The sequence below is a fragment of the Vidua macroura genome, chromosome 9, assembly GCF_024509145.1.
Source record: "Vidua macroura isolate BioBank_ID:100142 chromosome 9, ASM2450914v1, whole genome shotgun sequence".
Lineage (NCBI taxonomy): Eukaryota > Metazoa > Chordata > Aves > Passeriformes > Viduidae > Vidua > Vidua macroura.
In genome coordinates, this window is record NC_071579.1 from 14,904,556 (window position 1) to 14,926,871 (window position 22,316).

The 22,316-nt window shown below is 39.7% G+C and overlaps 1 protein-coding gene across 1 annotated transcript in view; it reads left to right on the forward strand.

Moving 5' to 3' along the window:
* DPYD (dihydropyrimidine dehydrogenase) overlaps positions 1–22,316 on the forward strand; it is a 339,310-nt gene that overhangs the window by 277,482 nt on the left and 39,512 nt on the right. Inside the window, exon 20 of the mRNA XM_053985511.1 lies at positions 15,348–15,527. Coding sequence (XP_053841486.1) covers positions 15,348–15,527 — 180 coding nt within the window. The remainder of the gene's footprint in view (positions 1–15,347; positions 15,528–22,316) is intronic.

Sequence of the window (22,316 nt, forward strand, 5' to 3'; positions counted from 1 at the left end):
ACAGGGATTTATTTTCCATTTGCAAAATCATTATACACAGGAATGCAAGTCAGGAGTCAGGTGGTAAGCCATATTTTGCTGAATGCCATAGCCACCTCAAGTGGTATTAGCAGGTATATTAGGAAATGGTGTGGGGAGAGAGTTTCGGTTGTCAAAATATGTTCTATCCCCTCCTTTAGAAGATGGAGGACATCATCTTAGTATTGTTCACAAGAAGGTTTGGATGTAAGGAATTCTGCAGGAGGTACGGAAACCAAATAGGTTATTGTAGACTTTATACAGTAATTCAACAGAGTGTTCTTCCCCTTCATGGACTTCAGAAACACTTGCAAAAAGACCCCACTTGTTTTTTAATTTCTCATTGAAGATGCTGAAACATTTCAGTCATTCTTCAGCTGATTCCATAGCACTGTAGTTTTTTAACATACCTGAATCTACCAACCCCTTTTCAGTACAGGCATGAAAATTAACAAAAAAAAACCAAAAAACCCAACAATTTTAATATGAAATAATCCTGCACTCATTGTATACTAGGAGCTCCAGAAATGTCTAGAAAGCACCTTTCTGTGATACATGTCATTATTATAGTTTTCCAGTGAGGTTGAGGTATTTTATTTCTAATTAAAGTAAGTTTTTTTTAAAGCCCCAATTTATCAAAATTAGATGTATATCAAATTTTTTTGCATGTTTTGCAACATGTATGTGATTTACCATGTCACACTGATGGTTTGTTAGATTTTTGCAAGGTTTTGAAAGAGACATACATTTTAAAAGTCATCTTGCTGCAGGAAATTAAAATGGGAAACAATTATAAAAATTTCAGTGGAAAGAGAAAATGCATTATGGAAAAAGCAATAAAAGCATAAAAATATTAAAGTAAAAATCACTTCACAGTAGCCTGTATGATTCAATTGTAGATCAATATTGTGTAGTTAATGCATTAGCAGTAGAGCATTAATTTGCAATTACAGCAGGTGATCTGATCCTCTGTGTTCTGTCCATTGACATAAATGACCTTTTGTTGAAAGAGATTCTGTAGTCATTATTTCTAGCAGATGTAACTAAAAAAAAAGAGGTAGAACAAAGAGGTACTTTCTAAAGTATATTTGCTTCATGGTAGAACCTTTCAGCATTACATTCTGGTATGGAATACTTTGTTCACCTGGAATATTGGTCATTTTCATGTAAAGAATATGGATTCCTTTTCAAATAAATGTCTTTTCTCACAAAGTGTGGAGGTCACACATGTCCTCTGTTGCAGTCATGGATGTCTGTAAGCAGTGATTTAAAATCCACCCATGGAATGCTGCTTTTCAGTGGGACAGCCTGTGGCTTTGCCCTGAACTCTTTTTCAGATTCACCTTCATCCTCCCTCATCTCCCTCTTGTCCTGGCTGGGATGCAGTGCCTGGCAGTGCTGTTCCCGTTGGCGCTGTGCTCTTGTCCTCACCGTGTTGTGTCCAGCCCATGTGCACCTGCTGCCTCCAGGCCTTGCCCTGTGTTCCTCCTCATCTCTCAGACAAGGGAAGAAGGTGGGAGTGTGCCCCCACCACAGGCAGAGCTGCCATGAAGCTGGATCTGCCCCATGCCCTTCTCTCCTGCCAGCACCAGTTGTGGGTGGGACCTCAGGGATCCGAGGAAGAACAAAACCATTCTGGAAATGGGACAGCCCATGACTGGAAAGCAATAGTGATGAGTTTTGCCTCTGTAAGATAAACTCTCCCTCCAGCATGAAACATACTTGTTTTTGTAAGACTGCTTGTGGATTTTTATTATTTTCAACGAGCATTCTTGTTGGCACCTCTTTGGAACAAAAGTCTCAAGGGATTCAGGACAATTTGTTTATTATTTTTATTCAGAAGCCTTTTTACTGAAGCATTTAGCTGAGAGATTTTTATAGCAGCAGGATGGCCCTTTGTGTGTGAATAAACAGGCTTTTCCATCACAAAATCATGGTACTTGATCTATGAGACAGTATTCTTATTGCATTTGTGCAAATGTAAACCCTGTAAGGAACTCTATACTTTTTTTTTATGGCTACAGAACTGCAAAGTAGAGATCTGGTTCTCCATGCACTTCATTACTCTTCAGTCCATGTCAGTGTCAGTTGAAGTCAGTGAAGACTCTGATACTTTAGTTAAGTGAGGATTAGATCAGGCCAAAAAATTCTCAGCCTGGAATTACTATTCGTGCCATTTAATGCAGAGTAAAGAACTAAAAGACATTCAAATCCTGGGAGTGCAGAGCAGGGGAGTGAGGGAGCTGGCCCTGTGTTTTGAAATTCCAGGTTAAGTTTCTACTGATAACCATTGGGGAAAAAATTACTTTGTCTTGCAATGAATAGCCTTGATTTTGAATGCAGACAAAGAGTCCTTTGTCTCAGCCCTGCATGAGGAGAATGAAGTCGGGTGGATTGCTGCAAGTCTCAAACAGCCACAGGGTGCCATCGGTGTGGCAGAGCAAGGCTGTGCTTCTCCTGCCTGCACTCCCAAAGAGCCCAGCCTTCCTCTGCCCCCTGCCTGTCCTTGCCCCAGCACATGGGGCTGCAGGCTTTGCTCTGTGCCAGGCAGAGTGCTCCAAGGGCTGATAAGCCCAAGAGCAGGCACACTTGGGCACCAGCTGGACGCTGTGAGGTTTCTGACACAAGCTGTGGCTTTAGGGGTAGAGGAACAAAACCTTTCTGTACAAACCTGTCCGTGACACACAGAAGTTAAGGTGCTAGACCTAATTCTTCTCTCATTATTAAAATTGATGAGTGAAGAATAGGCTGCTGAATGCAGTGTCAGGCTACCAAAATTATATGAGACAAGATTCAAGGGATGGTACTTTAGAAACTTTTAAAAACTTTTAAGAAAGAAAATGCCACTTAAGGCAAAACCACTTTTCAGATGTAAGTCCTTTGATTAAGGTAAGTGTAGTCTCCCGTAGAAGGAGCAGTTTTTAGACTGTATTTCCAAAGAAACTTGATAGGTATTTGTACATCCATTTGAGTATCTTCCATCACATTTGAGCTTTTGTGGCCATTTTCACTGAAATTTGCCAGAAGGGAGAGTGTTTTACTAATAAATTTTGAGAAACAGAAAAGGCAGAGGAGAGAGAGTAACTGCATTCCTTCACTGTAAGCACAAGCACACTATGAGCTCACCTTTATTAGACCTCTGAGAGCCCGCATGGGACAGCACTGTGTCAGCCACAGGAAAGGCTTTAATTGGCAGTCACACCTTATTAGACGTCAGAGAACCCAACCAGGAGACACAGAGCTGCTGGAAGCCAGATATCATTAGCTCCACTGCTCACAGAGCCACGCACTGAGAAAAGTCTTCAATGGATACAGCACTGAATGGAGTGGCCCTTCTCTGCAGAGATGAAATTTGCAGTACATGCAGAAACAAAAGAGGGAACAAAGTGCTGTTTGAACATGTCGACATAAAATCCTAAGAAAAATGAATGTGAAAGAGACAAGAGAGTTGGGACAGACATACCCAAGCATTCACTTCTGAAAACATTTCATTATTTTCTGTTTTTTTCCTAGCCCAGTGCTAATTACAGAAATTCAACCTGTTCTCAACTGTCTGTCTTTGCTAATAAAACAAAAAGTAATTAGAGGACTGCCACACTTGCTCCTTTACAGACAATTGGAAGAGAAATTGCTAATTGATAGTGAGCATCTTCTGTGAGAACTTCTTTTAAAGGAAATCAGAATTTGTCAAACAAAAACAATCTATAAAGTTTTTTCTTTTAGTAGTAAAAAAACATCACATTAGAACAGGTTTTCATTATTGAGTCTTACATATTGTTTTGCCACTTTTTATAAAAAGTTGCAATATTCAAATCAGCACATTGTAAAGTTACAGACTAAAGTCAACACTAATAATGCCTTTTATTTTGTGCAGTTTTGTATTAGTTCTACATTTGGAGCTGCTTATGGGAATTATCTATTAGTTTTCCTTTATTTCTGCTCATTTCACCAGCGAGTAAATGAAGTCTGCATAGATAGGATTGTTATTTCATAAATTTGTAAGAATGAATTAAAGCTCATTCTGTAACAATTGCTATTTGTCATTCTCGTAATGAATTCTCATGCAAAGTAATTTCAACTATCACTGTATGGTAGTAATTATTTACTAACAATTAGGTCTCAATTGAGCATCAGTTCAAATGCTGTCCTATAGCAGTCACTCCCAGCCTCTGCAGGGGATTTGTTCTCCTGGGGACTCTGGGTCTGCTCCCCTTTCCTGCCCTGCCTGGGTGTCTACCCTGCTTCCCTGGGTCTGGCAACACAGGGACTTTCAGAATTGAGGTGATGGGAAGAAAAATTGCTTTGGCAATATGTTTTTCTCCATCTCTCCCAAGGATCCACAATATTGCTTGTCCTTTGAAAGCCTGGTAGTGCTGCACCTATTTTTAATGTGGATTCACCCTACTGATGTGGACTCATGCTGCTGCTCTCTTGCATGAACAGGCACAGAGTTGTTCTCCATGTGGATAAACCACATGGTGTGAATTGACACTGAGTGAGTTTTGTTTAGTTTACAAAGTAAATGCAACATGGAGATGACTCTTCACAAGAGGCTTGGTTAATTGTTGATTAACCAAATTATAGGCAAGTTGTTTTACTCAGCTCAGGTTGCTTTCAGACATGAAGCTAGCTCTGTTGTAGATTGAGTTCCCTTGAGTACATGTGGAGGTGACTGGAAATTGAATCTGAAACTGAAGCCAGCTCCTTGTTGGATATTGGAAATAAATACAAGGCAAGATAAGCACAGTGGAAAATGCTGTTTCTTTATTCCTTTCTGTCATCTCCAATAATTACTTAGGAAAATTCCTGTGCGGTTGTTTTTTTGGCTTTTTTTGTTTTGGTTTGGTTTGGTTTTTTTTTATTGCATGTGTGTTGTAACTGCAGGGGACTTGTTTTCCCAAAAGGGAGAACGCAAAACATTCAGTATTGCAAAGCTCTGTCATCAGAGAAGTTCTTGGAAATACTGTCAGTCATACAAAGAAAACACATGTTTAAGAAATTTCCCTTTTTATATCACAGCAGTTTTGTTGATCTTTCAGTCAGAGGCTGTACCTGGCAGTGAAAGAAAGAAAGGGGGAGTAAGAAGTGGAAGAGGTCGTGCTCAGGGAAGGCATGGTCCTGGAGCCCACACTGGCACAGGAATGCACTGCTGTGCAGCTCAGCTGGGGCTTGGTGCTGGGCTACCTGCAGTTTGGTCACTGATCTTTCACTTTTCCCAGTGGTAGAAAAATGGGTTTTCTGCCCAAGAAGGAGGGAGCAATAATTTTTTTCCTGTTACAGCATAAGCCCCCTGACACAGCTTGATCTGACTGATGAGGGGTTCTTTTATCCATGCAATTAGAACAAAAGAAACAGAGAAAGCACTGGGTTTTTCTAAACTGTCATTTTGGAAGCTGGCAGTACATTTAAGAAAGGGTTTAGCTTCCTTCAATATCGTCAGTTATGTTGCTGCTTTTCTTGCTGATGTTTATTATTTGGATGGAGATAGGTAAAACAATCCATAAGGAAATGTGGAAGTGGGTTTTTATCTCCGACACGAAGGATTTGCAGGGTCAGAACTATTTTGTTCACATGAATCTCACTCTTCAGTGGACACAGAAGTTGCTGCACAAATTCGTACAGGCAAGCTGATAGAGGATGAAAGTAATTTTAGCTGAAATATAATGTGAGAGTACTAGAAGGAAAGACTCACAAGGATGAGGGGTTAATCATTGCAGGACTGAATCGAGGTTCTAAGATAGAAAAATAGCTTTTCTGTTTGATTTTGAGAGGTCTGCAGCTTTCAAAATTCTGGTCACAGGAGGATGTTCCTCAGTAGAAGGTTCTCATTAGAATTTGTTGAAAATTTCTTTGAGGGAACTGTTTTTCATTGACAAATTTCATTTAATCAAAATAGATCTCTAGTCCCTGCTGTGTCTGATTCAGTGTCCTGGGATGAACACTGAAGGTCTACTCTGGATCTGTTAGGCATTAATGAGACTGACTATTGCCAGTGATGAGGAAATAGTTATTCTGTCACAGGGAAGTTTAAGTATGGAAAACTTCTCCAGTTTAGACTGATAATCAAAATTCTAAAAACGTGTGGAATTAACACATTTAAAGGTAAAAATATTAAATCTGTTTCAATCTTTTTGCAACATATTTTGGTTTTGACCTTTTCATTCCAATTAACTTGGATTGCAAAACAGACATTTTCAAGTTAAATAGAGCCATTGCATTCCATGTTGTCAAACAGCACATATTGGTAATTCTGAAACTCTTTTCCACACAATTTTCAGAACATCATTCTTTTCTGAAAAGTGTTCTTTTCTAGAACTATGCTTATCTCTGACAAATACACCTTTCCAAAAATGGGATAGCAGACTAACTTGGTTCTAGAGATGATGGTGTTCCTGTTGGCTTGCTCTCAGAAAATAAAAACTTAAAAACACTGCAGACTGCTGTGTAATACTTGATTAATTTTATCATCAAGCTACCAGGTCTGAGTGACTTAATTGGTACCTTCTATAGAAATGTCTTTGGAGCTGAAGGTTATGGCTTGTGGAAATGAGTCTACATCTACCTGATACAACTGGTGATGCGTCCCTGCAGCTGCAGAACCACTGGGAGAGCTGAAGGATTTCATTTTCCAGAACAGTACTTATAAGACAGAGGCGAGACCTTTGGGTGTTAGTAAAAGAAATATGATGTGATATTCAGCATGTATTTAAAGATAGTTGTAGAACCTCTATATGTGATTGGACTGTTTACACAGGGGAGTTAGTTCATCTCCTTCCAAAGCTATCATTCATTTTGTAGATCTGCAGTACAATGATATAGTTTGCTATACAAGGCTGATTATGAAGCTGTTTCCCAGAGTCCTCAATGCTCAAGGCACATGGAATCATATTTGTTTTCTTAGGAAAGATGATCACGATCGGCACTTTTATCGGTGTGTGTGCCCACCTACTGCATAAAGGTTCACTTTGTAGTTCCAAGAACTGACAGAATGCTTTAGTGAGATAAGGAAATATAACCATTCCTCTAGGGGTGGTTGACAGGGAAAAAACCCACAGTTACCTCAGGGAGCCTTCTGAAAATTCTTGATTTATTCTGTGTTTCCCCTCTCAAAGACATGGGATACAAAATTGCATCATTCAGGGTCCCTTGATAAGTACCAGTTTCCCACTCCCAAACACCCAGTTTAGCTCTTTAGATTGAAGATACATTAATTGGCATTGGAGAACTTACAGGGAGGAAAAATAGGTTTGAGTAGGCTAGGAATTAATGCATTGGATAACATTCCTGAAGGATCCCTTATAGTGCTCTTATCTCCTGCTGTGCCTTGTCTGGTAAGTGCCTAATGGATTCTCAGCTTTTTTCTCCTCCTTCATCGTTGGCCACTCATGACTGCCCAGGGTTGCTGGAGTGCAGTACATGAACAAGATTTGTCTTGCAGCCCCCAAAATCAGGTACTTTGGGATCTCTCTGCCAGAAAGAGTAGCCATCCCCTTGGTGCTGGGGAAGCTTCTCTGTAAGCCTGTGTCAGGAGGCTGCTGTGGCTGCAGCACACAGAGCTGTGGGGCTCCTCCTGCTGCCCAGCTGCTGCATCCGTATTTCCACACCCGCGGTCCCTGCCTCGATGCTCCCGAAGTGCCAGCTCAGCTCTGCTTGACCATGTCAGCGTTGTGTTGTCCTATTGTAGTGAGGATCCAAGCTGTTGCAGGAAATACAATGTTTATCCCATAAGCTTGCCTTGCATGGGCTGGAGACCTTCTTCTCCATCTAAGTAATTTTGAGTTCCATTATTTACTTACATTAGCCTGTACTTTGGATTAGAATGACAGTTTATCTCAAGATTGATGAAATTTCCTGAGGCATAACAAAATATCTGAAATACTTCACTGACTTACTGAGACCCATATGGCATAGGACTATCCAGTCCTTTTTTTTTTTTTTTTTTTAATATAGATTTCTTAAGCCTTTTGTGGATGGTTGCCTGCTTTTCAGAGCCTGGAGTTATTAGCATCTTTGAATTTTCTGTGTGTTATCCCTCCAAGTGTCACTAGTAAGCCCTCTACTCATTAGGACTTTAAGTCTAGGACTTAGTAAAAAAGATTAGGTGGGCTTTTTCCCCCATAATTCAGAGATGTAACATTTCAGTCCTTCAAACTGCTTTCTGAAAGCTGTACTAGACTCTGAAACAAATAGGAGTTCATTAGCTCATGCATATTAGTTCAATCATAATGTTTTCAAAAGGCTATCAGCTATCATCCAATTCAGTTTTGCGTTGATCCAGTATCTGAAGACTTGTTAAGTAACATCCCATCTGCTAACCTCTATCTCTAGAGTCATTTAAGCAGCTAATGTGAGTGAATCAAATTGTTCCATCTGTACTATATCAATATTTTGGAAGCTTTTTCTTTTTGCAAATTTGTTCTTTAAATCAATGAGTCTCGAGGTTTTTTCCCAAGATTGTACCACATTGTCTGATAAACCACTTCCCCTAATGTTCTTAATCCTACAACCCTCTAGCAGAAGTCATAATTAGATAGAAAGGATAATTTAGGCTACGCATTTAATGTTCTGGTAAGTTGGTGTTCAACAAGACATGAGGAGGAGGAACCATCATTATAGAGGCAGCCTTTCCGTAGACATTGGTGTCCTGAAGGTTGTATTTACAAAAATGCCTCTCAGAGGAGATTGTATTTGTCTGCATGCTCTCACATTGCAGTTCTTACCACATTATTATGAGCACTGTGTCAGACAACCTGTGCAGTGTCTGCTGCTTTTTGCTTTGGAGATCTGGGCACAGATCTCCAAGTTATTTTACAGGGGCTAGAAAATGCACATTTTCATTTCCATAGGCAAGAGCTATGCAGCATATAGATTACATGGACCAGAAAGATATTCCTTTAGTCAAGTCAATTTTTGCTAGTTGCCTTTGAGAATAAATCCTAAATTGTGTGTATGCCTCACCCAAATGATCATAATGGTCTTGCCCTCTACAATAAAATTAGCATTCTTAATGTTGGCGATTCATATAGATACACAGGTGGACACAAATAAAGTCCTTCCTGAACCATCTTGCATTCATTCACAAATTCGGGGTTTTTTTTTCACAAGAATCCTAATCAATAGAACCTAATCAAGCTTCAACTATGCATTAAATAACAGCTCAGGCATTCATAAATGTTTCTCCAACAAGAAGGTGAATTTATGTCTTCATACTTATCAGGAAGAATTTTTAATAGGAAAAGAAAGCTTCTACAGAAAGATCATTAGTGTTGCATGCCGCAATTAGTGCTAAAACTGAAAATATATTATAATATAAAATAGTAAACCTTTCATTTACTACAATTTTACTGGTACTGAGCATACCAGTAAAAATATTTCAAAGAGAGTCAACTAAACTAATGGCAAAGCACAATTGTTAATGTGTTGTAAAGCCTCTCACAGGTATCTCAGAGGACTAATAGTTGTTTATCCCTTTGCTGTGGTCAGAATATTAGAAATTGTGAAGTCAAAGGCCAAGTTCGTAATCGAATGGCATTTTGAGAGCTATTTTATTTACAAATCCTGTGCAGTTTAGAACCAAAGCTGAAATTAGTCTCCATCTTCTGGTGAAGCAAGATGGCATTCTGCTAAATGCTAGAATTTTATCATTTGAAGGGGAAAAAAGGCAAAAAGAAAGCAGCCAGTGAGACCTACGAATATAAAAGCATTTGAGATCTCAGAAGGAGTTTAAATCAATGCACTGCCACAGTTACAGCGCAGATGAAAGAGCCTGCTGTCTCAATTGCCAGGAAACTACTTAGAAACTCTCACTTTGATTTTTTTTTTTTTTTGGTAGTCCTTTACATTACCACTAAATGCAATATACGGAGACATCACTGCTTTGATGTTCTACAGCTACAACAAATGGAAACTAATATGGTAGAACAGTAAAGCTATGTGATTTGCATTTATATATACAAATATATACCCATCAATCTTCTTACTTCTAGACCGTGTATCACTGCCACCCATCTGCCTCCTTACTGATACTTCTGTTTTCATAAAAACGACAATTATTTTACACCCATATCCTGAAGAGAGATACATATATTTGAAAGGCGTGTAAAAATTAAAAATTTCTCCAAGCTATTGACTCCCAGAACAAATTCCTCACTTGCAAAGCCTTCTAAGAGTGCTTTGAAACAATTTTCAAATTGGAGCACGACAGGATTTTTGTTCGCACAGATCTTGTCACACCAAGAATACTTACCCTCTTCTTGCAAAACAACACATTATTGAACAGTCTAGATTCCCTGACCTGCTCCAGTCTTTTGAGGTAATCTAGCAGTATATGAGATTATACGCAATACCTCTTGTTGGGTGAAAGTAGTGTGGGGGGAAATCTGACACAAGCTTGTCTAGATCTGCATCTCCTCTGTGGCCTCTGCTGAAATCCCAGCTGTTGATGGAATAGAAATAATGCAAGTAGGGACTAGGGTTCATTTTTGGCTCTATCTTTTCCATCATCACCTGTCCAGCTGGGATTTTGCCATCTAATAATGAGTTTATGTAAAAACTGAAGGTCCCAGGGTAAGAGAGACTGCACAGCCTGAAGAGGACTTCGGTGTTTCCTCTTCTAGTGTTACAGAAAAAGATTTCTCCTCTACAAGATCTCCCAAAGGGAAAATGCGCTGAATAGGAATTGCTTTACTGGGTGGTCTGGCTGGAAATGCCTCAGGCACTATGTCCAAATTCTGCAGAGATGGCACAAGTCTTCCATGCAGTCCCTCAGGATATGCTAAAGTTTGGACAGGAACCACTTCCATTTTTGTAGGGAGTGAAACAGAAATGAAATTTACTGTCTGGGTATTTTTCCCATTGCTTCTAGAAACACAGCCTCCGAACAAAACTGGAAGGCCTTACACAGACAGAGCTTTCAATAAACAGTGCAGGGGATTTGCCTCAGTAAACACTCCAGAAACTGACATCTCTTTATTGTGTAATGATTCTGCTAACAGCAAAGGCATTTCCAATATTTTGTGACTGACGTAGAAGTACCTGTTACCAGCAGTAAACTTTTCTTCAAAATACATGAATTAAAAGTTTCAGATTTGTGTGAGTGTTCAATAAAAATCTCGTAACCCATAAAAATTATTTTACATAATAATAATCTCCTTACAATTTACTCCAGTTCAAATAGGAGCTGTAATGTGTCTAGATCCTGTGACAAAGTTCAACTCACTTTTTTTGTTTATTTAGTAATAGAGCAGACTGGTCATTTCTTTTGAAAGACATCAGCAGGGACCTTTGCATGCCTGTCCCATCATTGCATTTTGCAGAACAGTTTTACTTAGAGCCTTAACCTGTGATTCATTTCACATCCCCATTCCAATGAGATAATTTGGCTGTTTACCAGCAGCAAAGCAGGTATTGTGTCTTTCAGTATCTCAGACATGTCTGTATAGATTAGAATTGTAACTTAAGCTGTTTACAGCAACTTATGCTGAGCAGTTTTAGATTTCAGAATACTGAGAGCACAGTATAATTGACCATACAGTGCATCTTGGCCTAGGTGTCTCTTTTGGGATATAAGGGGCCATCATTGGAGTTTGGATCTGGGAGAAAAGGAAGGAGTTCCCATGTTAAAAATTAAATTGTAGCAATTCTACTACTGGGACAGAGCCAGGCAATGCAGTAAAACCAAGCTTGTGCAAACTTATTTCCCTGCATATTAGTGCAATATGAATAATACATGTTACCTTCCTAAACAGGAAAAATGTAGCACCTCTCTCTTCAAGTCCAGCTTCTAGAGACCAACACAAGCAAGACAGCAGGACAGCACTTGTCAGCAGTAGAGCTGACAGTTTTGTTGTGACCTGGGCTTCTCCTGGGCTTCACACACACTTCATCCCACAGGATGTTCTGCAGGGCAGTCTCTCATCTTCCACAGAAGGTACTTTCTACCTAAATGTTTCAGGTGGAAGGCTGGGTCAGTGAACAGCTGAATGTTAATTTACTCATTAAACAGATCCACTTGGATTATTTAGGATTAAGGGATATTAAGCAGGTGCCATCCCTGCTGTGCAAAGTCCCAGCACTGCTGCTTGCCAGAAGCGGGGCTGACAAACCGCACGCACAGCGGATCCGGGCGCGCTCTGTTTCGTGCACTCGTCCGTAAGCGGCTTCTGTTGGCCACGGGGTACAGACCACTGCTCTGGCACAGCACAGCACAACAGGAGTGTGTTCTCACTTGGAAAGCCTCACTGCTGTTCAGGTTTTTGCTTCAGGGTCTAAAGGGAAGCACATTCCGCTGTGCTTGGTGGGTCCCAGCCTGATGCTGAGGAGAGGGGCTGGGTGGGCAGGGCTGGCTGCAGTTCTGCTGCTGCTCCGTCGGTGTGCGAGGCAGGGACAGCAGCCCTTACACAGCACTTCTCACCTTTATCTCCTCCTCACGTGGTTTAATAAGACATTAAATGAGAGGTGGTAGCAACCATTTTGGATACAGCAATATGTGGACTGCAGCAGAGGGGGCTCGGGCTTAGCACTGAGCTGTGCAAGGGAGGGCAGTGCCTGCTCCCAGGGAAGCAGCTGGAGCAGAGCAGGACATTAATGAGGTGTGGAGATGGGCTGGTTCAGTTCTTCTGTGATTTTTCCGGATGCCTGAGTTTGAGTCTCACCTGGTCTATTGCCACTTCTCTTGTGCTGAAAAGAGGACACAGTGTCATTTAAACTGGTGATTCAGAGGCAGCCAGGTATGATGCTAAAAACCTCTCTCTGTGGTGTAGGAATTGTCATGGCTGATGGGTCATGGTGACCTTTTATCCTGACTTTGTTCAGCACCTTTTAAAAGGCAGCAAAGGTTTCTACACTGACTGATGGAAGATACTTTAAACCTAAAATACAACTCTAACTATCTGATTTGTGCAACATAAGCTCAGAATTTTGGGATTTGCCAAATACATGGCAAAACTATTTCAATTGGTTTTGTATGCGTTAATGTTTGAAGCTCTCTTATTCTAGGAAAGGCCCATAAACATAAGCACTTGCTTTTATCCCAGTGAAATTAGTGAAAGGTATGTCTTTTGCTAATTATCCACACCATTGGGCACCACAGTCATAAGGTTTCAACAGAGGAAGAGGATTGTTTGAGACCATTTCTTTGTTCTAAGCCTTTCCATGTCATGTAGCATTTTTCTTTAGTGCAGACATTTACATTTTTCTTAAAAGTTGCATTTTGCCTTGAGTTCTGGAACTTTCTTGGCTTTCCAGGGAAGACAAATAGTGCATTGCATATAGAATCACAGGGAAGACAAATAGTTAGCTCTTAGTGTGTTATTATCTTACACACATTTTTATATTATTGCAGTTCATAACGCTGCACCACAAGCTGGAAAACAGTAAAAGCCTCTTTATTTATAAGATTATTACAGGTATCCTCGGGTGTATCTCATGTGTATACATCCTGTCAAAATATTTCAGGATTTTGACAAAAGTGTCTGAACTTGTTTCAAGTGACATGACATGGCTTTTAACTGCATTTTTTTTTATGGTTTTAGTATTTTTAAGAGTAGATAATAAAAGTGTTACCCATGCACAAAAAACCCCATAGAATTCCTTGCTGTACAAAAAGCATCAGTGGAGTTTTGCAGTTAAATAACCTGTACGGGAAGTAATTATGATGCTCTCTATAATTGCCATCCAAAAAAAAAATACAGTCTTGAAGCCTGTGGAAGGTATAACGGACCTAATTAACGCCCACACTGTTTCTCCAGAGAAACAGATTTTTTGTAATGTAAATGCACTGCATATAAAATGTTATTGTGCTTATTTTATAGCTTTTTTTTTTCTTGTTCAGTAGTAGTATGTGGTATTTCCCAATGTGATGTGTACCTGTCTTCAGGACTGCAAGCTGTATTGTCATTTCTGAAATGGGGAAAACAATAGTATATTTCCTGTGCTTTTTAAGTGTTGATGTCAATTATGGTTTAAAGTGTGTTTCCACATCCAAGAAGTGTGGATGTTTGTGCATGTCTGTGTGCACCAATTCATGTTCTAAAGTAGGTGGCTATTTCATTGTTGTGTTCACTATGTGTGCACAGAGTTAAGGTATTATCAGGAGCATTCCTTTCAGTTTTTACAATAATAAAATAAAAGCTGAATCAGAGCCTGAAAACATTGACACCTCTGGAATTTCAGAGCATTTCCAGGGACTGATAATTAATGGCACTCAATCAACCCTGCACCTTGTCACTGATGGCTGATTAGAGTTTAGCTAATGAGAAGGTATTCAGACAACAGTCGGGGATTTTTTTATTCATGTCAGTATGTTTGGGGATTTCTGTGAGTTTAAGCCTGAGCTGATATCCCCAACATGCTCTAGAAGAACCCATGTAAATGGTCAGACTATTTTCTGCAGTCAGTAGTTTTGTGTGTACATGTTAAGCTCTGCAGATCAGGGATCACTACTTTATATGTTTATAAAGCTATATTGCTATTTATGCTTCCAAAGTATTTAAAAAAAGTGGTCTGGCATCTCAGTTGCACTGAGTGGCAGAAGGGCATTGTTCTGTTCTGTGCCTGGCAATGCTCACCTCATACAGGTCAGTTTAATGAGTGCTGTTTGCTGAGACACTTCCATTGGATCCAGATTCATCACAGGGTTATCCAGTGGAATGGCAAGAAACAATGGGCACAAACTGAAACACAGAAAATTCAATTTGAATATAAGAAAAAAAAGCTTCAAGGGAGATTGAACACTGAACCAGGTTCCCAGAGAGGTGTAGTTGGAGATATTCAAATCCTGACTAGCTACAGTGTTGGGTAGCTTCCTCTAGTTGACCCTTCTCTGTGTTGGAGGTTGAATAACAGGATCTCAAGAGATGCTTTCCAGTCTCAGCAAGTCTGTGGTTCTGTGATTTGCTAGGCTGGGAACTAACTGGTTATGCCTGTCCTTCCTGAACAGAGCAGGCTGGGGGGTACCACTGAGTGTCTGCAGGCAAAGCTCTGAGCACAGGTGGTGGTTTGCCAATGTGCTGACGTGCTCAGCAGCAGCTCCCCAGCAGGCATATCTGGGGCTGGGCTTGTAGGTTTATCTCTGAACAGCCCTCAGGTCTTGTCCAAGGGCTGCTGCTGGGAAATCTGGGCATGACTGGTGTTATTGAGCCCTTTCTTTCATGAACTGCAGTGGTGACATCATAACATAGGATTAATCAGACAATAATCCTGAATCCTTGTAGTTCTTTCCCAGTGGGGTTGCAGGAAGGGCCACCTGATAATCAGTAAATCCAAAAAGCTTTCTAATTCCATATGCTTCTGTGCCAGGATGGAGCTGATAACTGACTTGTATCTCGTAGGTGTGCAGTGCGATCCAAAATCAAGATTTCACTGTTATTGATGACTACTGCACTGGACTGCGAGCTCTTCTCTACCTGAAAAGCATTGAGGAACTTGATGACTGGAATGGACAGAGTCCTGCAACCGTGTGCCATCAGAAAGGAAAACCAGTACCTAGAATTGCTGATCTGAAGGGAAAGGTATGTTGTTTTATTGCCATTCCTGTGTAGTAACACTATGTCTTTGTTTTGAACGTAATTCCATAATCATTGTATGCAGTTTCTGCTACTTACCTTGATTAATCACTGCTGCTGTCATAATTAGTCACCAAGTCATTTTCCTTCTGAATATTAACAAATATGTAGGCAGCTTAAGAAGACAAACTTGAAATGACTTGATACAGGCTAACATTTTTACTATAAATATGAATATGATTCACGTGATTCATAACATCATGTCTTTAAAAAAAATATAAGATGTAAAATTAAAAATGCATTAGAACAAGTTCTGGAACTGCTTGTTTTAAAGAAACTCAACTCACTTGAGATTGATCCTAATATTGTGTGCCAGAAGCTCCTGGGTGTTTTAGCCAGGGTGCAACATTCAGGAGACATGCAAAAAACCTCTTGCACTGGCTCTGACTAGATGAGACAGGTAGTCACAGACCAGCTGTTAGCTGGAACGTGAGATCAGGTAGGAGTGGTCCTTCAATCAGCATACCTGAGCATCTTGTGGTCTTTCATGTGTGCTGATGCCCAAATCCTCTGCATGACAGGGAAGTTCTAAGTGAGGATTGGTGACACCAGACAATTTAATAAATTCTGCAAGATCATTTAAACCTAGAAATTCTGTGATGAAATAGGAAGGTAAATGATGGTCAGCATGAAATCCTATCCTCTGCACCGTCTTTCCTCTCTGCTCTAGTAGTTCCCTGCTACAAAAGCATTTTTGGAGATTTTTGACAGATGCAATGGGTTGCAGCTGCCCCAGACCTGCTCATCCCTCCACCAGGGCACCTGCTGATCCATCCTGAGAAGCAGGGAGGTGTAACTGGCTTCCTGCTGATGCCCGGCTGCCTCCTGCTCTAAGCAAAATACCTGCACAGCAGGGAGGCCAAGCTTTTGTTTCTGGTTACTAGAGGGGATCACTTTGAAGACTGATTTCAGTTATACATCATGCCTATTGATTATCCTTCCAAAAATCTGATGTACGACTGTTGAAAATGTTGTAAAAAGTAAAGAATTACAAAAGAATAGGATTTGGAGTGTCAAACGCCTCCAAATCTCTGCTTATCATTGCTGATGACTGGAATTGGATTTAGCAGGAGATTAGAGACTCCTATATTGTTGTTGTTCTCTGTGGAGCTCTGAAAATTATAACATTACCTTCGAGGAGGAAAGACAATCCTGTTCCTAAAGCTCTGGATAATACACTGCTTAAAAATAAACCAAGATATAAGCAGTTTCATTTTCATCTACTTATGTTAAGCAGTTAAACCAGGCTCAAAGGGTTATAGCTAAACTTCTTTCCTTTAACACCTGTGGAAACCTACACAGCATTTCCAACTCGTGTTACAGATTTGTTGTAATACTTCTTTCAAGCTGCAGTCAGTGTTCTGTCTTTGTATTACCTTTGTATTTTACTAAACAGACAGCCATTGTCAAAGATGTTTCTCCCGTCCTTTTGAATGAGGAAAAAAATGGTAATTTTTAGTCTTTTTTTGCTTGTCACTACATCGATAATTAACTTTAAAATGTTGCGTGAAAATATGCTTTAAGGAAGCATTTAATAATTCAAAGGAATCTTAACTTAAAAGAGGTCACATGAAAAAGAATAAAAACAAAGCCCTATGTAATCTTGTGTGGCTGGCTCTGTTAGATATTTAAAAGACATACAGAATATAATTTATTGTGTATTCGAATTAGCACTGAATTATACCATTGTAACATTCCTACTAAATAATAGCATTTAAAGTTAAGCAGGCTGCGTTGTTGATAAGCTATTGATACATTTTAGGCATAAGCTCAGGATGGCTGTTTGTCCAGGAATGAACAATCAAGGGAAAAGAAAGAAAAATAATATAACTCTGGTAACTGGAAATACCGTGATAAATGATCCTACTAGGGGCAATCAAATACAAAGACTTGATATCATTAATATTTATAATATCCTAATTAGCAAGACTGTGCCTAAGCAGTGTTATTAGTGTAACTAATTATGTTATCATAAACTAAGTTTGCAGTATTGTAGGAATCAGTATTCTTACTTTCATAAATTATTATCAATATTGGATTTCATGTACTTGTGCCTAGTAAATTTAGTTAAGTACTGTAGTTTCATCTCAATTCAAACACAAATATCTAACTTGCTTGGCAGCAAGTCATTAACATGTTTGTGAGTCTCTTGCTAAAATGAATTTGCTAAAATGCATGTCCTTAATCTCTGTTTGGAACAGAGAAAATAACCTATTGATATTTTCTCATTGATAAAATAATGTGTGGGAATGTATATGTTATATATGAAGTAAAATGTGACAGTCAAAATCCTGCTTTATAGAAACATAAGGAGTTGTCCCAATTTGTGTTGGTATATACCATGAGATGAAATGCAGTTTCTTCAGTAAGACCTACTAAGAAGCTAAGCAGCAAATAAACATAAGCATTTGCATTAAAAAAAAAAAAAAAAAAAAAAAAAAAAAAAAAAAAAGTGAATTTGCTGATTTTGATATGTTGTGGGTTTGGTGCAATAGATTAAAATAATATATAAGAATCATCCTCCTTTTTCTTACAAGATTACTATTATTTTCAAATAGAATCACAAGGATAGGAAGTTCAGACATTTGATATTTTAATAATAAGGAACTGAGGGAGAATTATTTTCACCAGCATCAAGAACTATTTGCTTTCTGATTGTCTACAAATTCATTGAGCCTCTACCAGTTTTAAATAAATTACAGATTTAGGAGCCATTCTGTTCCCAGATAAGTACGTTCATAATGGTATCTGTTTTGATTCACAGTGCAATATTGAATGTTAATGTCTGTATTTTTATGTAATGGTGAACTATTCTTTTTATAATTCATTGTCTGTCCTGGTTTCAGCATCAAACAGATGCTGACTGCAGAGTGTTGCCACAGGAGAGTGACACAGTGGAGTTTTGTCATGAAATATTGTAGTATTTGATGACCAGAGTAAACTAAAAGATAAATACTTTCTTCTAAATGGTACTCCTAACCTCAAACTGAAGCTGTCTTGCCATGCAGTCAATAGATAAATGACGAACTGAATAGTTATCACTGTCAGGTGTTACATTTATCACAATAATTTCCTTCCTAAACAGAGAGAATACTGAAAGTACTCTGCTAAATAGTGTAATATAACAAGCAGTTAAATAGCAAACATAAAATGCTTTGGCTGAAAAAGAGATTCATGTTGATTAGTATCTGTTCATCCTTCTGCATTAATGAAACTAATACTTCTGATAATTTATAGTCCTTGAAATATCAGAAGCACCACAGCACTGGAAAATATTTTGGAAACTTGAGTGCTCTTTTTCTGTTTTTCACTGCTGCAGAATCTATTTATTTTTGTACGTAGACCCTAAATTTATCATCTAGAGCCAGCGGTATTTATTTTCTGATAGTCTTTTCAGTAGCTTTTTCCCTTTTGCTAATACAGCAGTTGCTGCTGGAGCCATTGTCCAGGATGTGACCTGTGGTACTACACTGCCTGTAATAGGAGAGAGATTCCCAGTTAGGAATGCCAGCTTCATTGGTTTCCAGCCACTGGATGATGCAGGTTTCCATAGTTCCACCAATTTTACTCATTCTTTCCCGTGGTTGTAACCATATCTGTAACAGCTCTGAGGAGAGTCCTAGCACAGATGCTGTCTCAGGCTCACAAAGGTGGCTAAGACAGAGTTCTGGGCTTCCTTCCTCATTCCTTTTCAAACGGTTTATTGAGTTTAGTTTGGGTTGTTTTGTTGTTTTTTTTTTTCTGTGGGAGGACCTGACATTGAAACCTTGGCACAGATGACTGTCACTTATATCAACTCTGAGTCCCCTTTGCACGGAATAAAAGTTGTCAGCCTGTCTCACGTTTAATCTCGGTGTGCAAATCTTGATGCTGAGATGAGAGAATGGCAAAGTAAAGATGACACCACAGTGCTTCTCACTGACTCCTTCAAGGAAGAACTTGTGTAAAAGCACACTTACCTCAGAATGAATTTAGGACTAAGATCAAGTGCATGATGCAGTCAGGAAGACAGTTAAGATGTAGTGCACACTCCTGCAACCCAGAGTTATTAGGGTGACTGCATAAACCAGAGGAAGGGCACAGTTCGCCTCCTTACAATACAAAATTAATAGAATTATGTTTTAAAATAATGTTCACGAGTTTCTCAGGAACATACATGACCAGGAGCAATAAAGATAACTCTGTTCTCACTAGGTATCTGAACACAGTGTAGTATTCCCCAGAGGTGCAATTTGATCCCATGTGTGTCTCACAGTCTCACCTTGTCTGTTGGTTACAGGACTCTTTTATTACTTGCTCACTGGTCTTAATCCAGAGAGCTGAAGTGATTATGTCCCAGAAATGCACTGTGTCAGCTGGTGATCATAGAAGTGCTACAGTGTGTCTCTGTAAAAACTTCCATTAAAGTCCGCTATAAAAATCATACTTAATGCAGTGGCTTCTATACATGCCAGGTAGCTAAACAAAAATCTTGCCATTTATTCAGTTGGTAGGTGTGGGTTTATAGGAAAAGAATATATATGGATGTTTCATACTTTGCTTTCAGCACCAGGAGTTGTGAACAAGTGGTATTTGTTTAATCATGTCTAAATGATAAAAAATTAAAAATAACAAAAAGTAATAATTTAAGCATTTTGTTTCCAGAAATATACAAACCCCCAAACAAGCTCAGAGGGTAGTTCTCAACTGTTAAGGTTGTGCTGCACTAAAAATGTTAAAATTGTATCTGGCAAAAACACATTTATAGACAGTGGCTTTATTCGTCAGGCAGATAAAAGAGAATGATGCTGTACATACACAGTGTACGACTTCAATGAAATTTCATCACCTTAAATTTAGCAACCTTCTGATTTTCTTCTCTGAATGGACTTCCCATTGGAACAGACTTCCCATTTGGACTAAAATACTCATCTCCTACAAGTTATATGTGGGTACTAAAATATGAGTCTTCCAAACAGTATAAACCTGCTAAATTCTAACTGTACTGCAGTCAAATCTAAATAGTCTTTTGTATGGCAGAGAAAAAGCATTGTTATATCGACCAGACTTCATACAAAATATTAAATTAACTCTTCTATTAAATAAATTAATTAAATGAGAACTCACAGCCATGCAAGAACCACTGTTGCATCATAAATTTTGTCTGCCTTCAGATTCTTCAAGACCTCTGACCTGACTACCATCACTGAGCAGAGGTTTTCACCCTTCATTTTTGGAAGTGCTCCTTGTTCTTTAGGAAAACAAATTTGCCCAGTATGGCAAAGAACTGTTACCTTGTTTCCAGCACTGCATAAAAAAAGTTAGAAAAAATGGTATTTGTGGCTGGAAATACAGACTGTTTAACATACGTTGATATAGAGATTGCAATAAGATAATTAACATTGGATGAAAAAAACCATTTTCCCATATTGCTATCACCAGTTCTGAAGAAGAGTCAGAGGGTAAAACAATTAGCTTTAAGCTGTGGTGGATTGACCCTGGATGGGTGCCAGGTACCCACCAAAGTATTCTCTCACTCTCCTCTGCAGCTGGACAGGGAAGAGAAAATATAACCAAAGGCTTAGGGGTTGAGATAAGGAACCGGAGACATCACTCACCAATTATCATCGTGGGCAAAACAGACTCAATTTGGGGATATTAATTGAATTTATTACCAATTAAAATCAGTGCAGGATAATAAGAAGTTAAACAATTCTTAAAAACACCTTTTTCCCTCACTCCCCAGCTCATTTCCAGGCTCTCCTTCCTCCCCTAGTGGCACAGGGAGACAGGGAATGGGGGTAGTGGTCAGTTCTTCACACGTTGTTTCTCCCACTTCTCGGGGACAGGAGTCCTTCCACTGATCACTGCATCAGTGCACGGCCCCTCCTGTGGAAGGCTAATTCTCCCCAGACTTCTCCCATGTGAGTCATCCCCACGAGCTACAGTTCTTCATGAACAGCAGTTCCATGGGGTGCAGTCCTTCAAGAATAGACTACTGCAGCATGAGCTCCTCTCTCAGGTCTGCAGGCCAGGAGCCTCTTCCCGCGTGCACTTCCTGCAGCTTCACAGCCCTCTCTCAGGCATCGCCCCACTCCAGTGTGAGGCTCCTCCCTGGGCTGTAGGGGGATCTCTGCCTCCCCATGGACTTCCAAGGGCTGCAGGGCACAGCTGCCTCACTGTGGGCTGTACCAGGGGCTGAAGGGGATTCAGCTTTGGCACTTGGAGCACCTCCTCCCCCTCTTTCTTCACTGACCTTGGGGTTGGCAGTTGTTCCTCTCACATGTTCTCCCTCCTCTCTTCTCCAAGTGCAATTACCTCTGTGTAATAATTTTTCTTTCCTTCTTAAATACGTTATCACAGAGGCATTACTGTAATTCCTGACTGGCTCACTCACGGCCAGCCACAGCTCCATCACGGGCTGGCATTGGCTCTGTTGGACATGGGGAACCTTCAAACAGCTTCTCACAGAAGCCTCTCCTGTAGCTCCCCCTGCTACCAAACCTGGCCTCACAAACCCAAGAGAGCTGTTTGATCCCCTTTCCCATTAGCTAAAACTTGGACCTGAAAAATGGCTTTCAGCCAGACAAAGCCTTTTAAGTATTAGCCAGTATTGATCAAGAAACCTCTTACTTTAGGATATTATGGGAACTTGCATCAGCACACACAGGGACTCTTGCTGCAAATGCTTGTTGGGTTGCCCAAAAATAAGGCTCTGCCAAAATATGTCTGCACCATTATCTGCAAGCAGATGAA